We start from the raw sequence: 17,577 nt of genomic DNA, 5'->3' as shown, positions 1-17,577 counted from the left end.
TTTGATTTTAGAATTTGTTCCTAATAATTTTATCACTCAGGGATAACTCAAGTTGAAAACACTATGACTAATTTTTTATATTAATTCTTTATGATTAAAAGTGATTGTGCAGTTCTGAATATTTCAGGAGTATGATTCTGGATATCTAGGAGTGATTCCAAATATTTTAGAGGGCAGTTCAGGTTATCTTGAGTGTGATTTGGGATATTTTGAAGGTTGCAGCAATTGCTGGCCCATTGTTTAAAAAAAAAAAAATTCAATGTTTAACAGTAACAAGAAAAACAAAAATATAGAAAAAAAAATTCTATTTCTGAAGAATATTAGCTACCTAAAATGCAGAGCCATGGTATAGATAACTTAAATTTCTTCCTGGCTTTGTTACCATAAATGGAATAAGACAATTTTCAACAAAACGATACAGGGATTTAGTGGAAGAGTATACAGTGGAAGAGTATTTTAATTAAATTATGTAATTTAAATTATGTAATTTAATTAAGGGCATAAAGTTTTCTTACCAATTAATAAATCAAAGTTCATTATGTCACTATGAAGGGGCTCGCTAATATAATATTTTTAATATTTTGAGGCCATTTCTTCTTAATTTGCCTAAATATTCTTTGTATTGCATATTTCAATGGTGTTACTTATATATGTTTCCTTTGAAGAACAATGTCAATATGAGCCTGAAATAAATATTTAGAAACTTATGCTTTGTTTAACTTTTCAGAAAAATTGTGCTTCTCAAAATGTTTTCTTGGGGAAGTTCTTTAGAAAGTTCCCCTTTGTTCTCATGCACCACATACAGAGGTATGCTCAGAAAGTCCCATTTTTGAGAATGTAACACACAGCATTATCTTGTTTGTACATTGATTTTTCATTGAAGAGCTTATTCAGATTAGGGAACACAATAAAGTTGGAGATGGTAATAGACTTATGCTCAAGGGCAAACTAAAAACTTGTTATCCTGAATCAGGAGCTATCTGTACAGGCTTACCAATCTTTTGGTATCAGAGCTTAGTGATATTGCCTCTTTAGTGACCAAAAGTCACCCAATGTCTGTCATCTTGCCTTTGTGATCCTTCATTTACGTTGAAGATAGCTGAGTGGCAGCATGAAAACTTTGGGCATTTCTGTTTGCCCTGTTGTTACAGATGATTGGATTGAAGGAAGGAAGTACAGGTATATGTGTATGTATATGTATGTGTGTGTATATATATATATGCATATATATATAGTCTGTGTGTGTGCAGGTCAAGTAAACAATCTTTTTCGCCAGGCAAAGCAGCTCTGGGCCTTGCTAAAAGTGAACATTAAAGAATATTGTTGTTAGAGGCAAGCTTCATAGGGGCTAAGCTCCTCAGAAAATGCCACGCTATGCAATAGCATATGTGGTGGTATCTACTAGTGCTTGGGAAAAGTTAATTTTTAATGAAAATGAGCTTATAGGTTAAACTTTGATAGATACTACAGTGAAAAAGGAAATATGCGGGTATGTTTGTACGTCACTCTATGTCCTTGCTTTATAGTCGGGTGTCATTCTCATTGAATAAATATTTTTCCTTTTTCCTCTGGGGACATTTTAAAAGCAGTTTTAATTTGGAAATTTGATAAAAGATTGATATTAACTCTCTTTGTTGGCCTACAGGGAGAGCACTCTATGTCTGTTAGCCTATTCTCTTTCCTGTAATTTGTGATATTTTATGTCCTGAATACCATAAATAGGGACTTGTTTTGATATGAGCAAATCTTAGAATATCAGGAGTGAAAACACAAATAAAGAAAGCATGGAACTTGACATTAGAAGTCTTGGGCTCTACAGTTTATTCCATAACTTGCTATGTGACCTCAAGCAAGTCACCTCATATCTCTGACCTTTATGAGCAGAGTTTTGACTGGTACCCAGTGGGTCAGAGAACTAACTCAGGAGTGTTTTACGTGAACTGCAGTGCCACCTACTGGAAGAAAATAGAACTATAAAAAATAACAAGATTTTACTGGATTAATGTGGGTCAGTTTTGTTTACCCCCCACCCCTAAACCCGTAATATAGCAAGTGGTGTGGATCTCAGAAGAACTTTAGAATTTCAGAATCATTCTTATATTTACTGAAAAATGTCAAGTGACAGATGTGTAGTAAATACATTATATGATAGGGCGATAGATTTCAAAAACACACTGCTGAAAATCTGTTGCATGGCACAACCACATTGAACTCCATTTGTTGTTCATGGCTTCCGGTCCCATCACCTTATGGCAAATAGATGGGGAAACAATGGAAGCAGTAAGAGACTTTATTTTTTTGGGCTCCAAAATCACTGCAAATGGTGACTGCAGCCATGAAATTAAAAGACACTTGCTCTTGGAAGAAAAGTTATGACCAACCTAGATAGCATATTAAAAAGCAGAGACATTACTTTACCAACAAAGGTCCATCTAGTCAAAGCTATGGTTTTTCCAGTAGTCATGTATGGTTGTGAGAGTTGGACTATAAAGAAAGCTGAGCGCCAAAGAATTGATGCTTTTGAACTGTGGTGTTGGAGAAGACTCTTGAGAGTCCCTTGGACTGCAAGGAGATCCAACCAGTCCATCCTAAAGGAAATCAGTCCTGAATATTCATTGGAAGGACTGATTCTGAAGCTGAAACCCTAATACTTTGGCCACCTGATGCAAAGAACCAATTCATTGGTAAAGACCCTGATGCTGGGAAAGATCAAAGGCAGGAGGAGTAGGGGACACAGAGGATGAGATGGTTGAGTGGCATCCCCGACTTGATGGACTTGAGTTTGAATAGGCTCTGGGAGTTGGTGATGGACAGGGAAGCCTGGGTGCTCCACTGACTCATGTCCACTGAGTCGGTGATGCCATCCACAACTGTCTTATCCTCTATCACCCCTTTCTCCTCTTGCCCTCGATCTTTCCCAGCATCAGGGTCATTTCCATTGAGCTCCATAAGAAAGCTCTAAATTTTGATTTAGATACTTATTCAACTACACCTGCTAAATAAAAGTTGGAATATTACCTGTTAAATTATGTAAGTGTAACACCCCTGCCTGTACACCAGGCTTCAATACTGCCCCCCACAGCCCTGAGCCAGGCAGCACATAAGCATCTGTTGGCTGATGGCTCTCCTGGTTGTTAGGGTGACTGAATACTAACAATAACACCCTCCAAGTGTGGTTCCTAGAAGGGCCACCCTCATCCCTTTCCTTTCCTGGAATCTACACCTTGCAACAATGACCCTTAATTTTATTTTTAATTTTTTATGACTCTAAATGCAGCGGTGGTGATTGGTTTGCTCATTAAGTTGTGTCTGACTCTTGCAACCCCATAGACTGTAGCCCGTCAGGCTCCTCTGTCCATGAAATTTCCCAGGCAAGCATACTGGAGCGGGTAGCCATTTCTTTCTCCAGGGGATCTTCCCAACCCAGGGATCGAACAGTGCAGGTCTCCTGCATTGCAGGCAGATTCTTTACCAACTGAGCCCAGGGAAGCCTGATAAATGCAGTGGTTGGGGATTATTATAGAAAGTGGGAAAATACAGACAAGCCAGAAAAAAAAAAAAACAACCTTAAAACACCATGTTATGATTAAGGAGACCAGTTACAACTATTAACATTGTGGTATATAACCTTTTCCTATTGCATAATTCAGTAAGCACTCTCAACTTTGAGATGAGGTTTCTTGTTTTATGTACCTGATCCACTTCATTTCAGGCACATGGACATTCCTGAACTCATTCTGAACTAGGTGGGTTAGCTTCATTCCTGAACTCGTTATTGAATGAGGTGGGTTATCGTAAGATAAACATCAGTAACAATGGAGAATGTCCTAAAAGTTCCTATACTGTCATCAGTAAGTTTAATTGGGTTGTTGGTATACATTTGTCAGGGACAGCTGGAACCAATTCAACTCAACTCAGTTTTGAGGATTTACTGAGAATGAGTAAAATATACCTTATTAGATACTAGGGTAGATTTAAGGAATCTCATTAAGAAAGAATCTTACTCATTTGCGCTCAACCCCTTATCAGATGCTTGAAAGCCATCTGGTCATAAAAAGTACTTTGATCATGCATCCTCATTTTCTTATCACAGTCCCTGTTTGTACCTATTAGCCCAGAGTAATTACTAACCTCCTTTCATTCTCACGTGTCCAGAGTGGATCAGTTACATAGCAACCCTATTGGTAAGCGACTTGTTTAAGCACTGCTAAGATTTGGAAATTCACCTAGGTAGTTGTTGGAGCTGATCTGAAAGCTGTTTGGTGAATCCTGACTTTCATTTTTAATACCTAAGTGGATCTTTAAAGTCTCAAAGCAGAAGTCTTCTTTTATCTAGCAGGTAATAAAACTAGGACAAGATTACCCTTCATATGTCCCATGAATGCAGGAAGGGTCATTGGAGGATTTCAGGCAGTTACTTAGTGATGCCATCAATCTTTGAAGTAAAGCTGCAGTGGATAGCAGGTAACCTGTTATAAGCCGTCTGCTGAGTCTTGCATGTGATCCTGAGGCTAAAGTGTAGCTGGATTAGGAGTCAGGACATTTTCACTATGACTGCAGCCAGTTCTATTTATGCTCTTTATAATCTGTTTATGTCACTTTTCTAACCACAGTTTCTTTCTTCATAAAGTGGAAGTAGCTTTTGCGGTGGTTGTGAACTCAAAGGAGATACTAGATATGAAATTAATACAAAGGATTGTTATTTCAAAATGGAGTGGGAAATCTCATAGGGATTTCTTCTGGTTCAAAGAAGAGTTTCTTTTTTTTTTTTAAGTTGTTTTTTTTTTTAAGTCCGCTCTCTAGAAAGTCATTATTTTACAAGATTAAAAAAAAAAATCTGTAAATAATAGTGCAAAGCAGACTTTGTTAAATAATAAGCCAAAATTCAAAGTAATATGGTGATATAGAGGAGGAAAAGACTGTTTCTTGTTTGAATGAGGAAGTGGTGATCAAATTCAGCCAATCCTATTCAACTTTTGGTTATTTGGCTTGGGCTTCAGGTGGATTGCTGGCATGTGCTCCCACCTTAGCAAATAGGAAAACAAGTGTCCTTACTATGGTGATCACGTGCTTAAACCTTTCAGACAATGGTTGTTAGGTACATCCGCTTAGGATAATTACCATCAAACTAAAATTGTTGTTTTTGGTAGAAGTAACTTGGCATCCAGGTAGGTAATTCTAAACTATACTCAAGAGTCACAAAGTGACTAGTTAATCCCCAAAGCAGTCCCACTGTGTGCAGGGTCTGCATAAAATTTAGTGTCCTGCTTTTCTTGTGTTACAGCTCCTTTAAGGTAGAACCAGATGGTCAGTAATTCCCACCCTCAGAACTGGCTAGGTCAGGGTCATCTCTTCTGTGCTTTTAGGGCCAAATGCTGAGCATTTAATTAAATACTTCAAGCAGTCGAACTGCTCTGAGGCTGATTTTGGAAAAAGTCTTAGTCCAACTTAATGCTTATACCCCACTTCTATGTTAAGTGTACTGTCTTTAGATGCACCAAGGCTACTAGTCAAGTTTGTTAATTAAAAAACAAAAATCAAAACCGCTTTCTCACCTCTGTGTTTTTTTTTTAAGCATGTGAGTCTCCTTTTGACAGTTTCACCTTTTCAGGCATCAGACACTGAACAGCAGTCTCAAATGCATATTGTCTGCTGTGTGTTTGAGCTCATGGATATTTAAGCAGAATTACCTAAGAGAGAAATAATCATTGGCTCCTATGAATTCCCCATTCAGTGACGCTGACCTGTGTTTTATTAGGTCCTGGAAAGAGAGTCTCCTAAGAGGTTGACTTGCTAGAGAGGAGTTCTCATCTAGGTATAGGGGCACCCAGATAACATCTTGAGATCATTCTGCTCTTCTGGGTCTCTGAAAGATTGGCCTGAACCCTTGTTTCATAAATACCCTTTATAATATTATTGTAAATTCCCAAGGGTTTGTGTTCTTGAAGCCACCTCTGACTTGGACTTTATGTCTTAACTTTGGATTCTTATTTTTCAGTCCCTTACTTTTTGAAATGTCCTTTCTGTCCTTGATTTAACCACTCTCAAAGCTACCAGGACCATTACAATGGTTTGTGGGTCACTGGGGAGACGTTAGTAAGCATATCACATACCAAATCACTTCAATGAGCATTTCAGACCTTCTATAGGGTCCTTTTAGCAACACTGCCATTTGGTAGTGTCTCCCTCTTCCCACTGGCTAGCTTCTCTCTCTCTCGCTTTTTTTTTTTTTTTTTAATTTATTTACTTGACTGCTCTGGGTCTTAGTTGCACCACCTGGGATCTTAGGTATTCATTGAGGCATACAGGATCTTTAGTTGCAGCAAGTGGGATCTATTTCCCTGGCCAGGGATTGAACCCATACCCCTTGCACTGGGAACGCGGCATCTTAGCCACTGGACCACCAGGCAAGTCCTGTCTCCTCTTTCTGTCTCTTGTGCCATTATACCCGTTCTTCCCACATTAGATTTAATCCCTTCACCACCTTATGAAATACATCTGAAATCTGACTAATGTAAACCACCACCATCTCACGCCTAAATTTTTGCAGTAGCTTTGTAACTGCTCCCCTAGACCACTGTGAATACAGCAATCAGGATATAATCCTTTAAAAGTGTAATGTAGATCCTATCACTCCTCACAGCCCTTCTGTGGTTTTCTCTCACTTCACAAAATCCCAGGCTTCCACCAGGCCTTCCAGCTCTATAAGATAATCACTCTAACATCTTATCTACTGCTTTCACCCCAGCAGGCTGGTTTCCGATTTTCTTTAAACACATGGGACACACTTCTGCCTCAGGGCCTTTGCACTAGTCAGCTCCGCTTGGGATTGCTATTTCACCAGTAACTTTTGCCGTTCAGATCTCTTTTCTAATGTCATTTTTTTCAGTTAGGACATTTTCTAATCTCCTTCCTTATTTTCATCATAGCATTTATCATTATACCATATAATATACTCATTTCTTTATCTTCTCTCCAGATCACTGGTGGGAAAGCCATAGTATGTGTCAGAATCAGCTGGAGTGCATGTCAAAGCACATATTCCTAGGCTTCACCCCCAGAGTTTCTAATTCAAGGATTGGGACTGAAGCTTGAGAACTAGCATTTCCAACGAGTTCTCAGTAACACAAATACTGTTGACTTGTGAATCACACTTTGAGAATCAATGCAGTAGAGCCAGTACAGTCCAGTGCAGTGGTTATTCATTACATGTTTGTTTAAACTATTCAAATTGAATGTAAGTGGAATGAAAAATTCAATTCGTTAGTCCACTAGCTTAGTGTATTTCAGATGCTCAACAGCTACATGCAGTGAGAGGCCCCTGTATTGGGCAAGACAGATACAGGACATTTCCATCATTGCAGAAAGTTCTATTGGACAGTCCTGCTCTAGAACATGAACTACATGAAGATGGATTTCTCTTCTGTTTTTTCCCTCAGAATTATGTTCTCATGTTTATACAGTGGTCTGCCTAGGCTTACTTTAGTGTAAGGAATAAGGTAGATGGATAGCTTTTTTTTTTTTAAAGTCCGATTTGCTTCCCTGGTGGCCCAGATGATAAAGAATCTGCTTGTAATGCAGGAAACCAGGCTTGATCCCTGGGTCCAGAATATCCCCTGGAGAAGGGAATGGCTACCCACTCCATTATTTTTGCCTGGAGAGTTCCAGGGACAGAGGTGCCTAATGGGCTACAATCCATAGGGTTGCAAAGAGTTGAACGCGATTGAGCAAGTTTGTTGAAAATTCAATTCTGTGCCCAGAAATTTGAAATATCATTATCATAGGCAGTATCAAATCCCTGTGTATTTTTGTCTGTTACAGAACTTACTGATCTTTTGCTTTTATCTGCCTACAAATATTTTCTAGAGAGAACTGGCCTCTGGAATTATTAAGTAAAAGTTGAAACTGTAATTATAGAATGAGAGAATAAGATCATAAAGAAGATCTGTAACTTTTATTTGCTTTTCCAAGAGTTGTTTATTAGAAAATATTTAGGTAGTGAATTATAAGGTTCTAGTCACCATGCAACTTTTTTGCTGTGAAATCTGGTATAGTGTGCAAATTATAGGTGACCACTTTGACTAAAGGAATAAGCTGTAATTATTATATTCTTGGCCCATTCTCCATCACCTTTATTAAATTAGAAAATTTGCATATCACAGATAAAAATACAATAATTCATTAAAGTATATCAGAAGAGTTAGTGTCAAATTGTTCTTTAAAAAGTTTTTAAAGTATCTTTTTCCTTAAAAGATAAAAAATGGTAGCATAAACATAAGATTAACAAAACAAAAACAAAACTTTATACTAATCACTGTTTTTGTCTTGTTAATGTTTAGTGTATATTTCTGGCAGAGATTCTAAAAAGACTGTACATTTAACAAGTAAAAGATGTATGAAGTATAAAGTTTAGAGTTTTTACATGTATTAACTGGCACAGAGAAAGGGAAATATAATCTGAACATAACACCATTTATTCATAGACCACAGTGGACATGTCTCCATTGAGTTGGCACTGAAAATTCTCTCTTCCAGCTTATATGTATAAGGATTTACAATTTATTGTAATTTATAATTATTTTGTATAAATATTTTGTATTTATAATTATATTGTATTTATTTAGACATTACCTAATCCTTCTTAACTTTATTTACTATCAGGGAAAGAAGTACCATTTCCAAATCTAGAATTGGTATTTAGCATCAAATTGCTATCATAGAGCACTGTTACCAAAAAATGAACTTCAACAGTATTATTATGCTAGTCTTTCCGGGGATGAAATTGAGTGTGTACTATCCAAAGCCAAAATTTGGGCAATTATAGAAAATTTATGTATGAACGTACTAGGTAGCTCAAGAGAAGGAAATAAAACTAAATATTACTGTGCAAGCCCTTACTAAAGACATAGGAAACATATTTGGGGATTGAAACATACTACAGGTGACTATTTTTTTATTGAGGGACTTATTTTTTATTTATTCATTTTTCTTGGCATATATATAATGGGTACAACTAATATCTGGGAGAGAGAAGGGAAGTGAGTGCACCATTATGAAAAATGCTTCTTTATCCCATAACAAGTGGAATGGCGTAAGAATGGGCAACAACCGCAGAAGCTGAGGGTTGGGTAGGGAGCTGAACCCAGGGGATGGTTTGAAAATCTGTATAAAATATTTGACCTCAGGACCACGGAATGTCAGACAACTAATTCTTCCCCAGCAGGATACTTCCTCTCTGGAAACGTTGAACCAGAGAGGCTACAGACCTGGGAATTCCACCTAGGAGACTAGGGTGGGTGCATAAGGGAACAGATGTACTAAATTAAAAATAGCATAGTGGACAGTGAGGTTTTTAGTCTCATTTCCCTGTCAAGTTTCTATAAGACTGATAGCTGTTCATAATCTAGGCAAGAAATTGGAGAATTATCTTTTATTGACATTTATATTTACCATTGGGGGGGAGGAAAAAGCTGGCCCTACCCTCAAGTGAAGCCCATCAACCTGTAAACCTCAGTTCACAAAAATAAGACTTTTAGACAGTATTTTATTGCCTCAGTCTTGAGTATGAGCTAACAGCTTAGGACCTCCAGACATTTGCAGAAAGCACATAATGCAAAAGAATTTTTGGTATGCTTTCCTCAAATGCTGACGATTAGGAAAGAGTTTGAGACCATACAATTCTGTTTATTTTTCTTGGTATATGTATAATGGGTACAACTTGTATGTGGGAGAGAGACGGGAGATGAAGTGAATGAAAACAAGTCTGTGTCAGCAGTTGGAATCTGTGGAAAGGGAAGCAAAAAGTTAAGTGTCTCTGAATCTCAAGTTGAGTTAGCAATTCCATATAGAAATAGGTTCTGTATTACTCTTAGTGTTCAACACTTAATCACTGTTTGAAATTTTATCATACATTTACTTGGTTATTTTTTCACTGTCTAGCACAAGGGTCCCTAAACTTTTTCTGTCAAGAGCCAATTAGTAAAAAAGTATTAGGTTTTGCGGGCCCTACAATCAGTCACATCTACTCAAATCTGTCATTATAACACAAAAGTAGCCCTAGATATTATATAAACAAATGAGCTTGGCTGTTTGCCAATAAGCTTTTATTTACAAAAAAAAAGACTGTGGACCCACTTTGACCTGCAGACTGTAGCTTGCTGACACTTAGTCTAGTCCATCTAGCAGAGTTTTGGGTATATGAGAGAAGGTATGCCATAAAGTTGTACCCTGTCGCCAGTGCCTAGGGATATTAAATGCTGTTATGACCAACCTAGACAGCATATTAAAAAGCAGAGACATTACTTTACCAACAAAGGTCCATCTAGTCAAGGCTATGGTTTTTCCAGTGGTCGTGTATGGATGTGAGAGTTGGACTATAAAGAAAGCTGAGTGCCAAAGAATTGATGCTTTTGAACTGTGGTGTTGGAGAAGACTCTTGAGAGTCCTTTGGACTGCAAGGAGATCCAACCAGTCCATCCTAAATAAGATCAGTCCTGGGTGTTCATTGGAAGGACTGATGTTGAAGCTGAAACTCCAATACTTTGGCCACCTGATGCGAAGAGCTGACTCATTTGAAAAGACCCTGATGCTGGGAAAGATTGAGGGCAGGAGGAGAAGGGGACGGCAGAGGATGAGATGGTTGGAGGGCATCACCGACTCGATCGACATGGGTTTGGGTGGACTCCGGGAGTTGGTGATGGACAGGGAGGCCTGGCGTGCTGCGGTTCATGGGGTCGCAAAGAGTCGGACACGACTGAACGACTAAACTGAACTGAATGAATTAAGAAGTCTGTATGACACTTCTCGTTAGGATTTTGTGGGCTTCCTCATATAGATTCTATGCTTTCCAAAGACCAAAAGTGACAATACTGTGTTCTTATCAGAACCAATTTGTAAGCTAAAGATTGCTCATATTCCAGATGACATTGTAAAGGAGCATCTGCTAAGTTAAGTGACTGCTTTTGGGTAAAGATCTTTTCCTTCTCCTGAAATCTATGATATGAAGACAATTTGGCAGATAAAATATACAGAATTTTTAAACCAACACAAGGATCCAAGTTTTCTTGAATACTACTTAGAATTTTTAAACTATTATAATTTTGTCTGCTTAGATATAATATCTTTTGGTTAGCTTTTTACGCAGCTTTCACAGTATTCTGTAGGCTTGTTTTATCTGCTGAAGATAAGCAAAAAAAGGAAAGTTAGTCACACAGTGGTGTCCGACTCTTTGTGATCCCATGGACTGTAGCCCGGCAGGTCCTCTGTCCATGGAATTCTCCCGGCAAGAGTACTGGAGTGGGTTGCCATTCCCCGGAGGCCCTAGAAAAAAATGCTTGAAACAATAAATTGAACAGGTAATGAAATTGTCCCATGATCAGCACTACTCTTGTTTTACAGTAAACCTATGATGGACTTGTTGATTTTCCTCTGTGCACAATATCACTTAAATCCATCAAGTCACACAATTGATCTGCTCTCAGCTGAAAACAACCCCATTAAATTTAAGCCAAACACACCAATAGGAATGTTGGAGGTGGAGAAAGTAATTTTAAAGCCAAAAATTCTGGATAAGAAAAAACCTACACCTTTAATACCAGAGGTAAGATTTTCATAGTAGATTTTGACATAATACTAAGTTAATTTTTAAAATCATTCTTTGTAGCTCAGGTTAAATGAAATAAAATTTGCCTTTCCTGGTCTAATTCGATGTAAGTATGGCTATTGTGTTTTCCTGGACCTAAGCAAAAATGCTTAGGATTCACTTGGTTGTTTATCCTTGGATTAACTAGGATTTGGGGAATACTTTAGATTTTAGATGTGCTAAAGTGATCTTTTTGACAGTATCAGAATCTGACAATTATGAAAGACCTATACTTTGAGCTACTCTTTTAAAAAGTATTTTACATTTTTAAAAAAAGGCTTTAGAATTCTTTAATACAAATTCCTCTAAGAATTTAAAATAATTTTTTTTTACTTCTCTATACTTGGTGCATGGTGGTTGTAACTTTTTAACTTATGAATTATTGTTAATTTGAGCTGCATGATGGCTTGGTTTTCTGTAATGTACGAATTTTAAGCAAAATTTTTTTTACCACAGTGATAATATCATCAGTTCTCCTTTATAAAATTGTTCTGTTTCTGTAAGCAAAGGGGGTGGTAGAAGTAATGGGTTTCCAGAAATACTCTTTCATTAGGAACAACATAAACCATTTTTAACTGTAAAAAATATATAAAGGTTTATTTCTTAGTTCATTTACACCTGACTTAAGTACATAGATTCTCATATTTTCTTCATATTCTTATGACAAGTTTTTTTTTTTTAACAAAAAAGTTACTTTTTTTGGACAACACTAAAAATTCTTTGCTTTCTACAACATTTGATTGAATATTAAATATTAATTAGGATATTGGGCTATTTTCCATAAAGATATGGATACTATTTATCTAAATGGAAATTGTATTATTTATGCTGTAGCATTGGACTACATGTAGTATTTTAGGAATATATGTTAAACTTTAAAGAGCTGCAATCTGTAAGTTTCACTTAATGTGGTCATGTTTCTAAATTTCATTTACATACAAAATTTAATTCAATTGCATTAAAATACGGAGGTGCTTAAAATCTTCTTGGTAACTTTGAGTTAGCAGTATTAAATATCTAAATGAGGACTATTATACTATTCTTTACTAATATATTAAAATTAACCAAAGTAGTAATAATAGTAGTGACAACAACAATAGTTAGTTACAATTGCTAATGTTTATGTGTTGATAATTTACAATATGCCAGTGTGTTAAGCTCTTCATATGGATTAACTCACTTATCTCAAATAGAAGCTCAAAAATGTTAGTGTCTTAATTAAAATATCCCATTTTTTCCATTGAGACAACTGACAAACCATTAGAAAGATAAATATTTCTCAACTGAAAAAAAAAGAATAAAACATTTATAATTCTATTATGTATGCTAATTTTAAAGTAAATATTTTCAGGAATAAAGCAAAAACACCTGTAGGACTAGATAAGAGGCTTTTATGTTTTGTTTTGGATTTAAATCGACTTAATACTTTATAAGAGTTATGAATTTAATCTAGATTACTTAATAAGCAAAGTTTTTCCAAGAATCTGGTTTGCATTTCATTAATCAAAATGAAAATTTTACCACAAAGGAGAAAAATACTGTATATTGCATTTGTTCCAATACATAATTTTCCATAGATTATATCATTGTTCTAGACATCACTGTAGAAAATTTGTCAGTAAACTATGGTGATTTCATATTATGCAATGTGAGGGTGCTAGAGATATAGGAATAGAAGCTGGGGCTTAGTATGAGACAGAAATTTATGACATTCTAGTGCTACAAAGACTATTCTAGAAAATGCCTCCAATCTTCTCCAGATCTCAGGATGGATATTCAGGCCACTTACTTCCACCAGAAATACCATAAGTTAAAACTAAGGTCACAGGACTTGTATATCATCATGTTATTCACTTTAATTCTTAATGTTACCTATATTGTTGAACTTGGCTATGGGAGAAGGATTCTTACACAATAAAATGAAGGTTCTTATTATCTTGAAAAAAAACAGTAAATTATGTTTTAACTCTGGCTTTAATCTGTGTTTCAGAAAACTGTGAGAGTAGTGATCAATTTTAAGAAAACACAGAAGACAATAGTGAGAGTTAGCCCACATGCACCACTTCAAGAACTTAACGCCATTATATGCAGCAAATGTGAGTTTGATCCCTTACACACACAGTTATTGAAGGACTATCAGTCTCAGGAGCCCCTTGACTTGACAAAATCTCTTAATGAACTGGGACTGAGAGAATTATATGCCATCGATGTTAGCAAAGGTAAGTAAGACTTTTCATGTTGTTTATTTGACATGATGTGCGTATGTGTGCATGTTTTGTGTTTATGTATAACTATTCTCAAATTCATAATGAATCCTGTAGTAAAGTCAGTACATGTCATTGGAAATAAAAAGAGAAAACTAAATATATAAAATTTAACTTGAGTTCAGTTATTAAAATTGAAATAAAAATTTGTGTTTCTTAGCTGTTATTTACATTTTACACTTTTCCATCTACCTTTGAATATTTAGGGCATCTCTGGTAGCTCAGCTGGTAAAAAATCTGCCTGCAATGCAGGAGACTCTGGTTTGATTCCTGGGTCAGGAAGGGATAGGCTACCCCACTCCTGTATTCATGGGCTTCCCTGGTGGCTCAGACGGTAAAAAATCTGACTGTGCTGCAGGAGACTCATGATGGTTTTGTCTGAGTCTTAATTATCTTTCGAATTTGAGAGTATGTTGACAAATATTTTTCTAAGTTCAGCACCCATAATCAATTAGCTTATAAGATGAGTCAGTCTAGTTACAAAAATCTTCAAAATAGGAATAACTTGGAATATAAATCTATAGAAATAATGTATTAAAACTTGGAGATTTTAGATAATGTTGGTTTCTGTGATATCTAATAGATAAACGCAAGTTTGTTTATTCAACAGAAATCTGTTTTATTAGGAGTAATGAAAACTTTGTGAAGAATGATTACTTACATCTTCTCTGTGTAGAGAAGTTCAACTTTATCTTGAGATTGTGGCTTTAAATAATTCATAGACAAATGTTTCAACTCAGTGATGTTTTATACTTGAACAGACATTATCTTTACAGTCAATTTACCCTCTTTTACTCCCTCCTTCTGTAGCCACTTCTGTTACTGCCTTCAATAAGTCATCTTTACAAGGTAAGATATATGAATCTGTAGAAAGATTATAATCTGAAATCTGTTTCTAGTGGGTAAATTATAAAAACTGCTAATGGGACTTTTCTGGTGGCTTAGATGGTAAAGAATCTAGAGACAATACAATCCCTGGGTTGGGAAGATCTCCTGAAGGGAATGGCTCCCCAAGCCAGTACTCTTGCCTGGAGAATTCCATGGACAGAGGAGCCTAGCGGACTATAGTCCACGGGTTTGCAAAGAGTTGGACATGACTGAGTGACTAACACTAACTAACTAAGCTGATAATATTACCTATTTTCTTAACACTACTAATATGTACATTCGGTAAGAGATTTTAATTTAGAAAATCTTTGGGTTTTATTTCTGAAAAATAGTTTATAAGCTCCTGCCTTGATTTCTGAATTTAATACAATAATTACATTTAAATAACTATTTGAAAATTAATATCACATTAAGAATGAGAAAAACATATCCTTGACTCTCAGACAAGAAAAAGTGATTTTGCTAGGGCCTTTATTGGGTACATACACTGAAAGCTTGATGGTTCCAAGAAGGGTCCCAAATTATTTCTTTTGCAATAGTTATTCAGAATATTAAGGGTATATTCATTACAGGAAATGTTTGCAAATTTAAATTGCTTGTGAATATTTTGTAATAATATGGAAAGTGCTTATGCTAAAATCAGCTTTTAAAGCTCTTTAATGTTTAATATAGTATATTAAAAAACTTTTATATGAAATTTCTGAAAAGGAATATATAAAAATTTTAAGTGTGGATACCTTTGGGTGGTAGGGCTATGAGTGACTTTTTTCATCCTTCTCTTCTTTATATTATAGAATTTTATAATGGAAATATAATACTTTCATGGCAGAAAACTTTATTAAAAATTAGCCAATAATAATAAAGTCTGGAAATCTTTTCCCCATTAAAAAAGAATAGGTTCAGATAATTGATTACTGTAATAATTACCCCCTACTAAAAAAACTTAATAAACTATACACATTAAGTGTTATTAAATTACTGAAATCTTCTTTCTTCACCATTTAGAATTTTTTCATAAAACAATGAACCTCTCAATTCCAAGAATTAAGCCCACATAAGTAAGAGTGTACTTATTTATTTCTAGTGGCTATCATGAAAACTAGACTAATCAAAGGAGTTGAAAATTCTTATGATTGTAATGTGTATACTGGCTAATAATCAGAAGATAGGCATGTTAATCCTGATATTACCTTAGCTACTAAGCTCATCTGGCAAGCTGATCAGGCAAATGACTTTATTTGTCTAGATCTCACCTCCCACTTTTATGATAATCAAGAGAAAAAAATGTTCCCTTGATTCTTTCCAGCAACAGCATTCTGTTACTTGTACATGGCTTTCATTCCTAACTTTGCCACTCTCTACGTACATAACCCAAAGCAAATTCCATAACCTTGTTGGCCTCATTTTGAAGCTGTTGAATGTGCTGATTTAATATCCCCTCCGGCCGAAAAAGTATGTGGTTTATGCAGAGTATTAAATGTTGTGAACATAATCTTAAGAGATTGTAACAGGAAAATGTAAAAAGCTCCTTTTACAGAGTCAGAATCTACAAGGTCAATCCAAATGTTGTAAATGCTTCTGCCCCCTTACTTTGTCTGATATGATCAGAAGGCTTAGAACTTTGTGTGCAATTATTTACAGCCTCTCTTTGAGAAACAGGAAACCAACAGTATTTGAGTTGCTTTTCTAAGTAAGCTCAAGTCCTTGTTTGTTCTGGTGTTTGACTTGTAGTGATCCCTGAAACTGAGCTTTAAGTGAAGACTTAGGAATTAACCACTGTTGAGGAAATTACTTTGGAAATTACTTTGCCAAAAATAACTACATGAGTACTTTGGTTATAGTTATTGCACTCCACCGCCATGTGAACTTGCTATTTACCGTTCTAATGAAATTTAATTGTATATCTACATTCAACTAGTGGAGAAATGAAATAGTAGCATTTCTTAAAAAAAGAAGTCAGAGGTATTGCACATCATCTTGAAATGGGTACTGGATTCAATTCTAGTGTTTAATGTCTATTTGTTTTGGTGCAAGTTATTCAAACTCTCTAGTCACCGTCACCCAGGACTTTCAATTCTTTACAGTCCCCAACTTATAACAAGGGCTCAGAATAGCTCAGGTAGCTTGTGACACCTACCTCACAGCAGTGTTCTAAAGAATGAATTAGGCATGTGAAAAAATTTTTGACCATAAAATACTGTCCACATGCCTATTATTGTTAGTTGCTAGAAATGTCAGTAAACTCATTGTATGGAATACATAGTGCTTATTTAATATTTGAAGCATCAGATTTATGAAGTTTTAATTTGTGAAATATAGTTCTCCTTTAGTGTCTTATTGAGTCATGTTGCATTAATATATTTATTGGTATTAACTATCTTTACTTTCCTGGAATAAAGCCTACTTTGTCATAAATTATTTAATTTTTGAAACTTTTTCTTTAAATAAAAAGACTAAAAAAGACTATGTATTTAAGACTATCATTGAGCTCTAAGTTCTGCTAGATATATCCCACACATTTTAACGTATAGTACTTTGTCTCCAATGTCACAGAGATTATATTGTGATTTACCATAAAACTCATACGTGTTTCAGAGGAGAGATATTTTTAAAATGTATAAATGCCCACTCCTGTCTCTCTCTTTTTAAAATCTGCAACTGATTTGTTGAAGAAACTAGGTCATTTGTCTTATGGTGTTTTCCACATTCAGAATTTACTGATTGCATCCTGTGGTGCCACTTAACATGCTCCTTTATCCTCTGTTTCCTGTAAATTGATTGTTA

At 35.7% G+C, this 17,577-nt stretch overlaps 1 protein-coding gene across 1 annotated transcript in view; it reads left to right on the top strand.

Annotated features, from left to right (window-relative positions):
• Positions 1-17,577, top strand: part of COBLL1 (cordon-bleu WH2 repeat protein like 1) — a 165,844-nt gene that overhangs the window by 99,667 nt on the left and 48,600 nt on the right. Inside the window, exons 4-6 of the mRNA XM_043487599.1 lie at positions 11,398-11,599; positions 13,632-13,860; positions 14,716-14,754. Coding sequence (XP_043343534.1) covers positions 11,398-11,599; positions 13,632-13,860; positions 14,716-14,754 — 470 coding nt within the window. The remainder of the gene's footprint in view (positions 1-11,397; positions 11,600-13,631; positions 13,861-14,715; positions 14,755-17,577) is intronic.

The sequence above is a fragment of the Cervus canadensis genome, chromosome 15 (assembly GCF_019320065.1).
Source record: "Cervus canadensis isolate Bull #8, Minnesota chromosome 15, ASM1932006v1, whole genome shotgun sequence".
Taxonomy (NCBI): Eukaryota; Metazoa; Chordata; class Mammalia; order Artiodactyla; family Cervidae; genus Cervus; species Cervus canadensis.
Note: the sequence above shows the minus strand (reverse complement) of the source record. Positions and strands in the feature narration are given on the sequence as shown.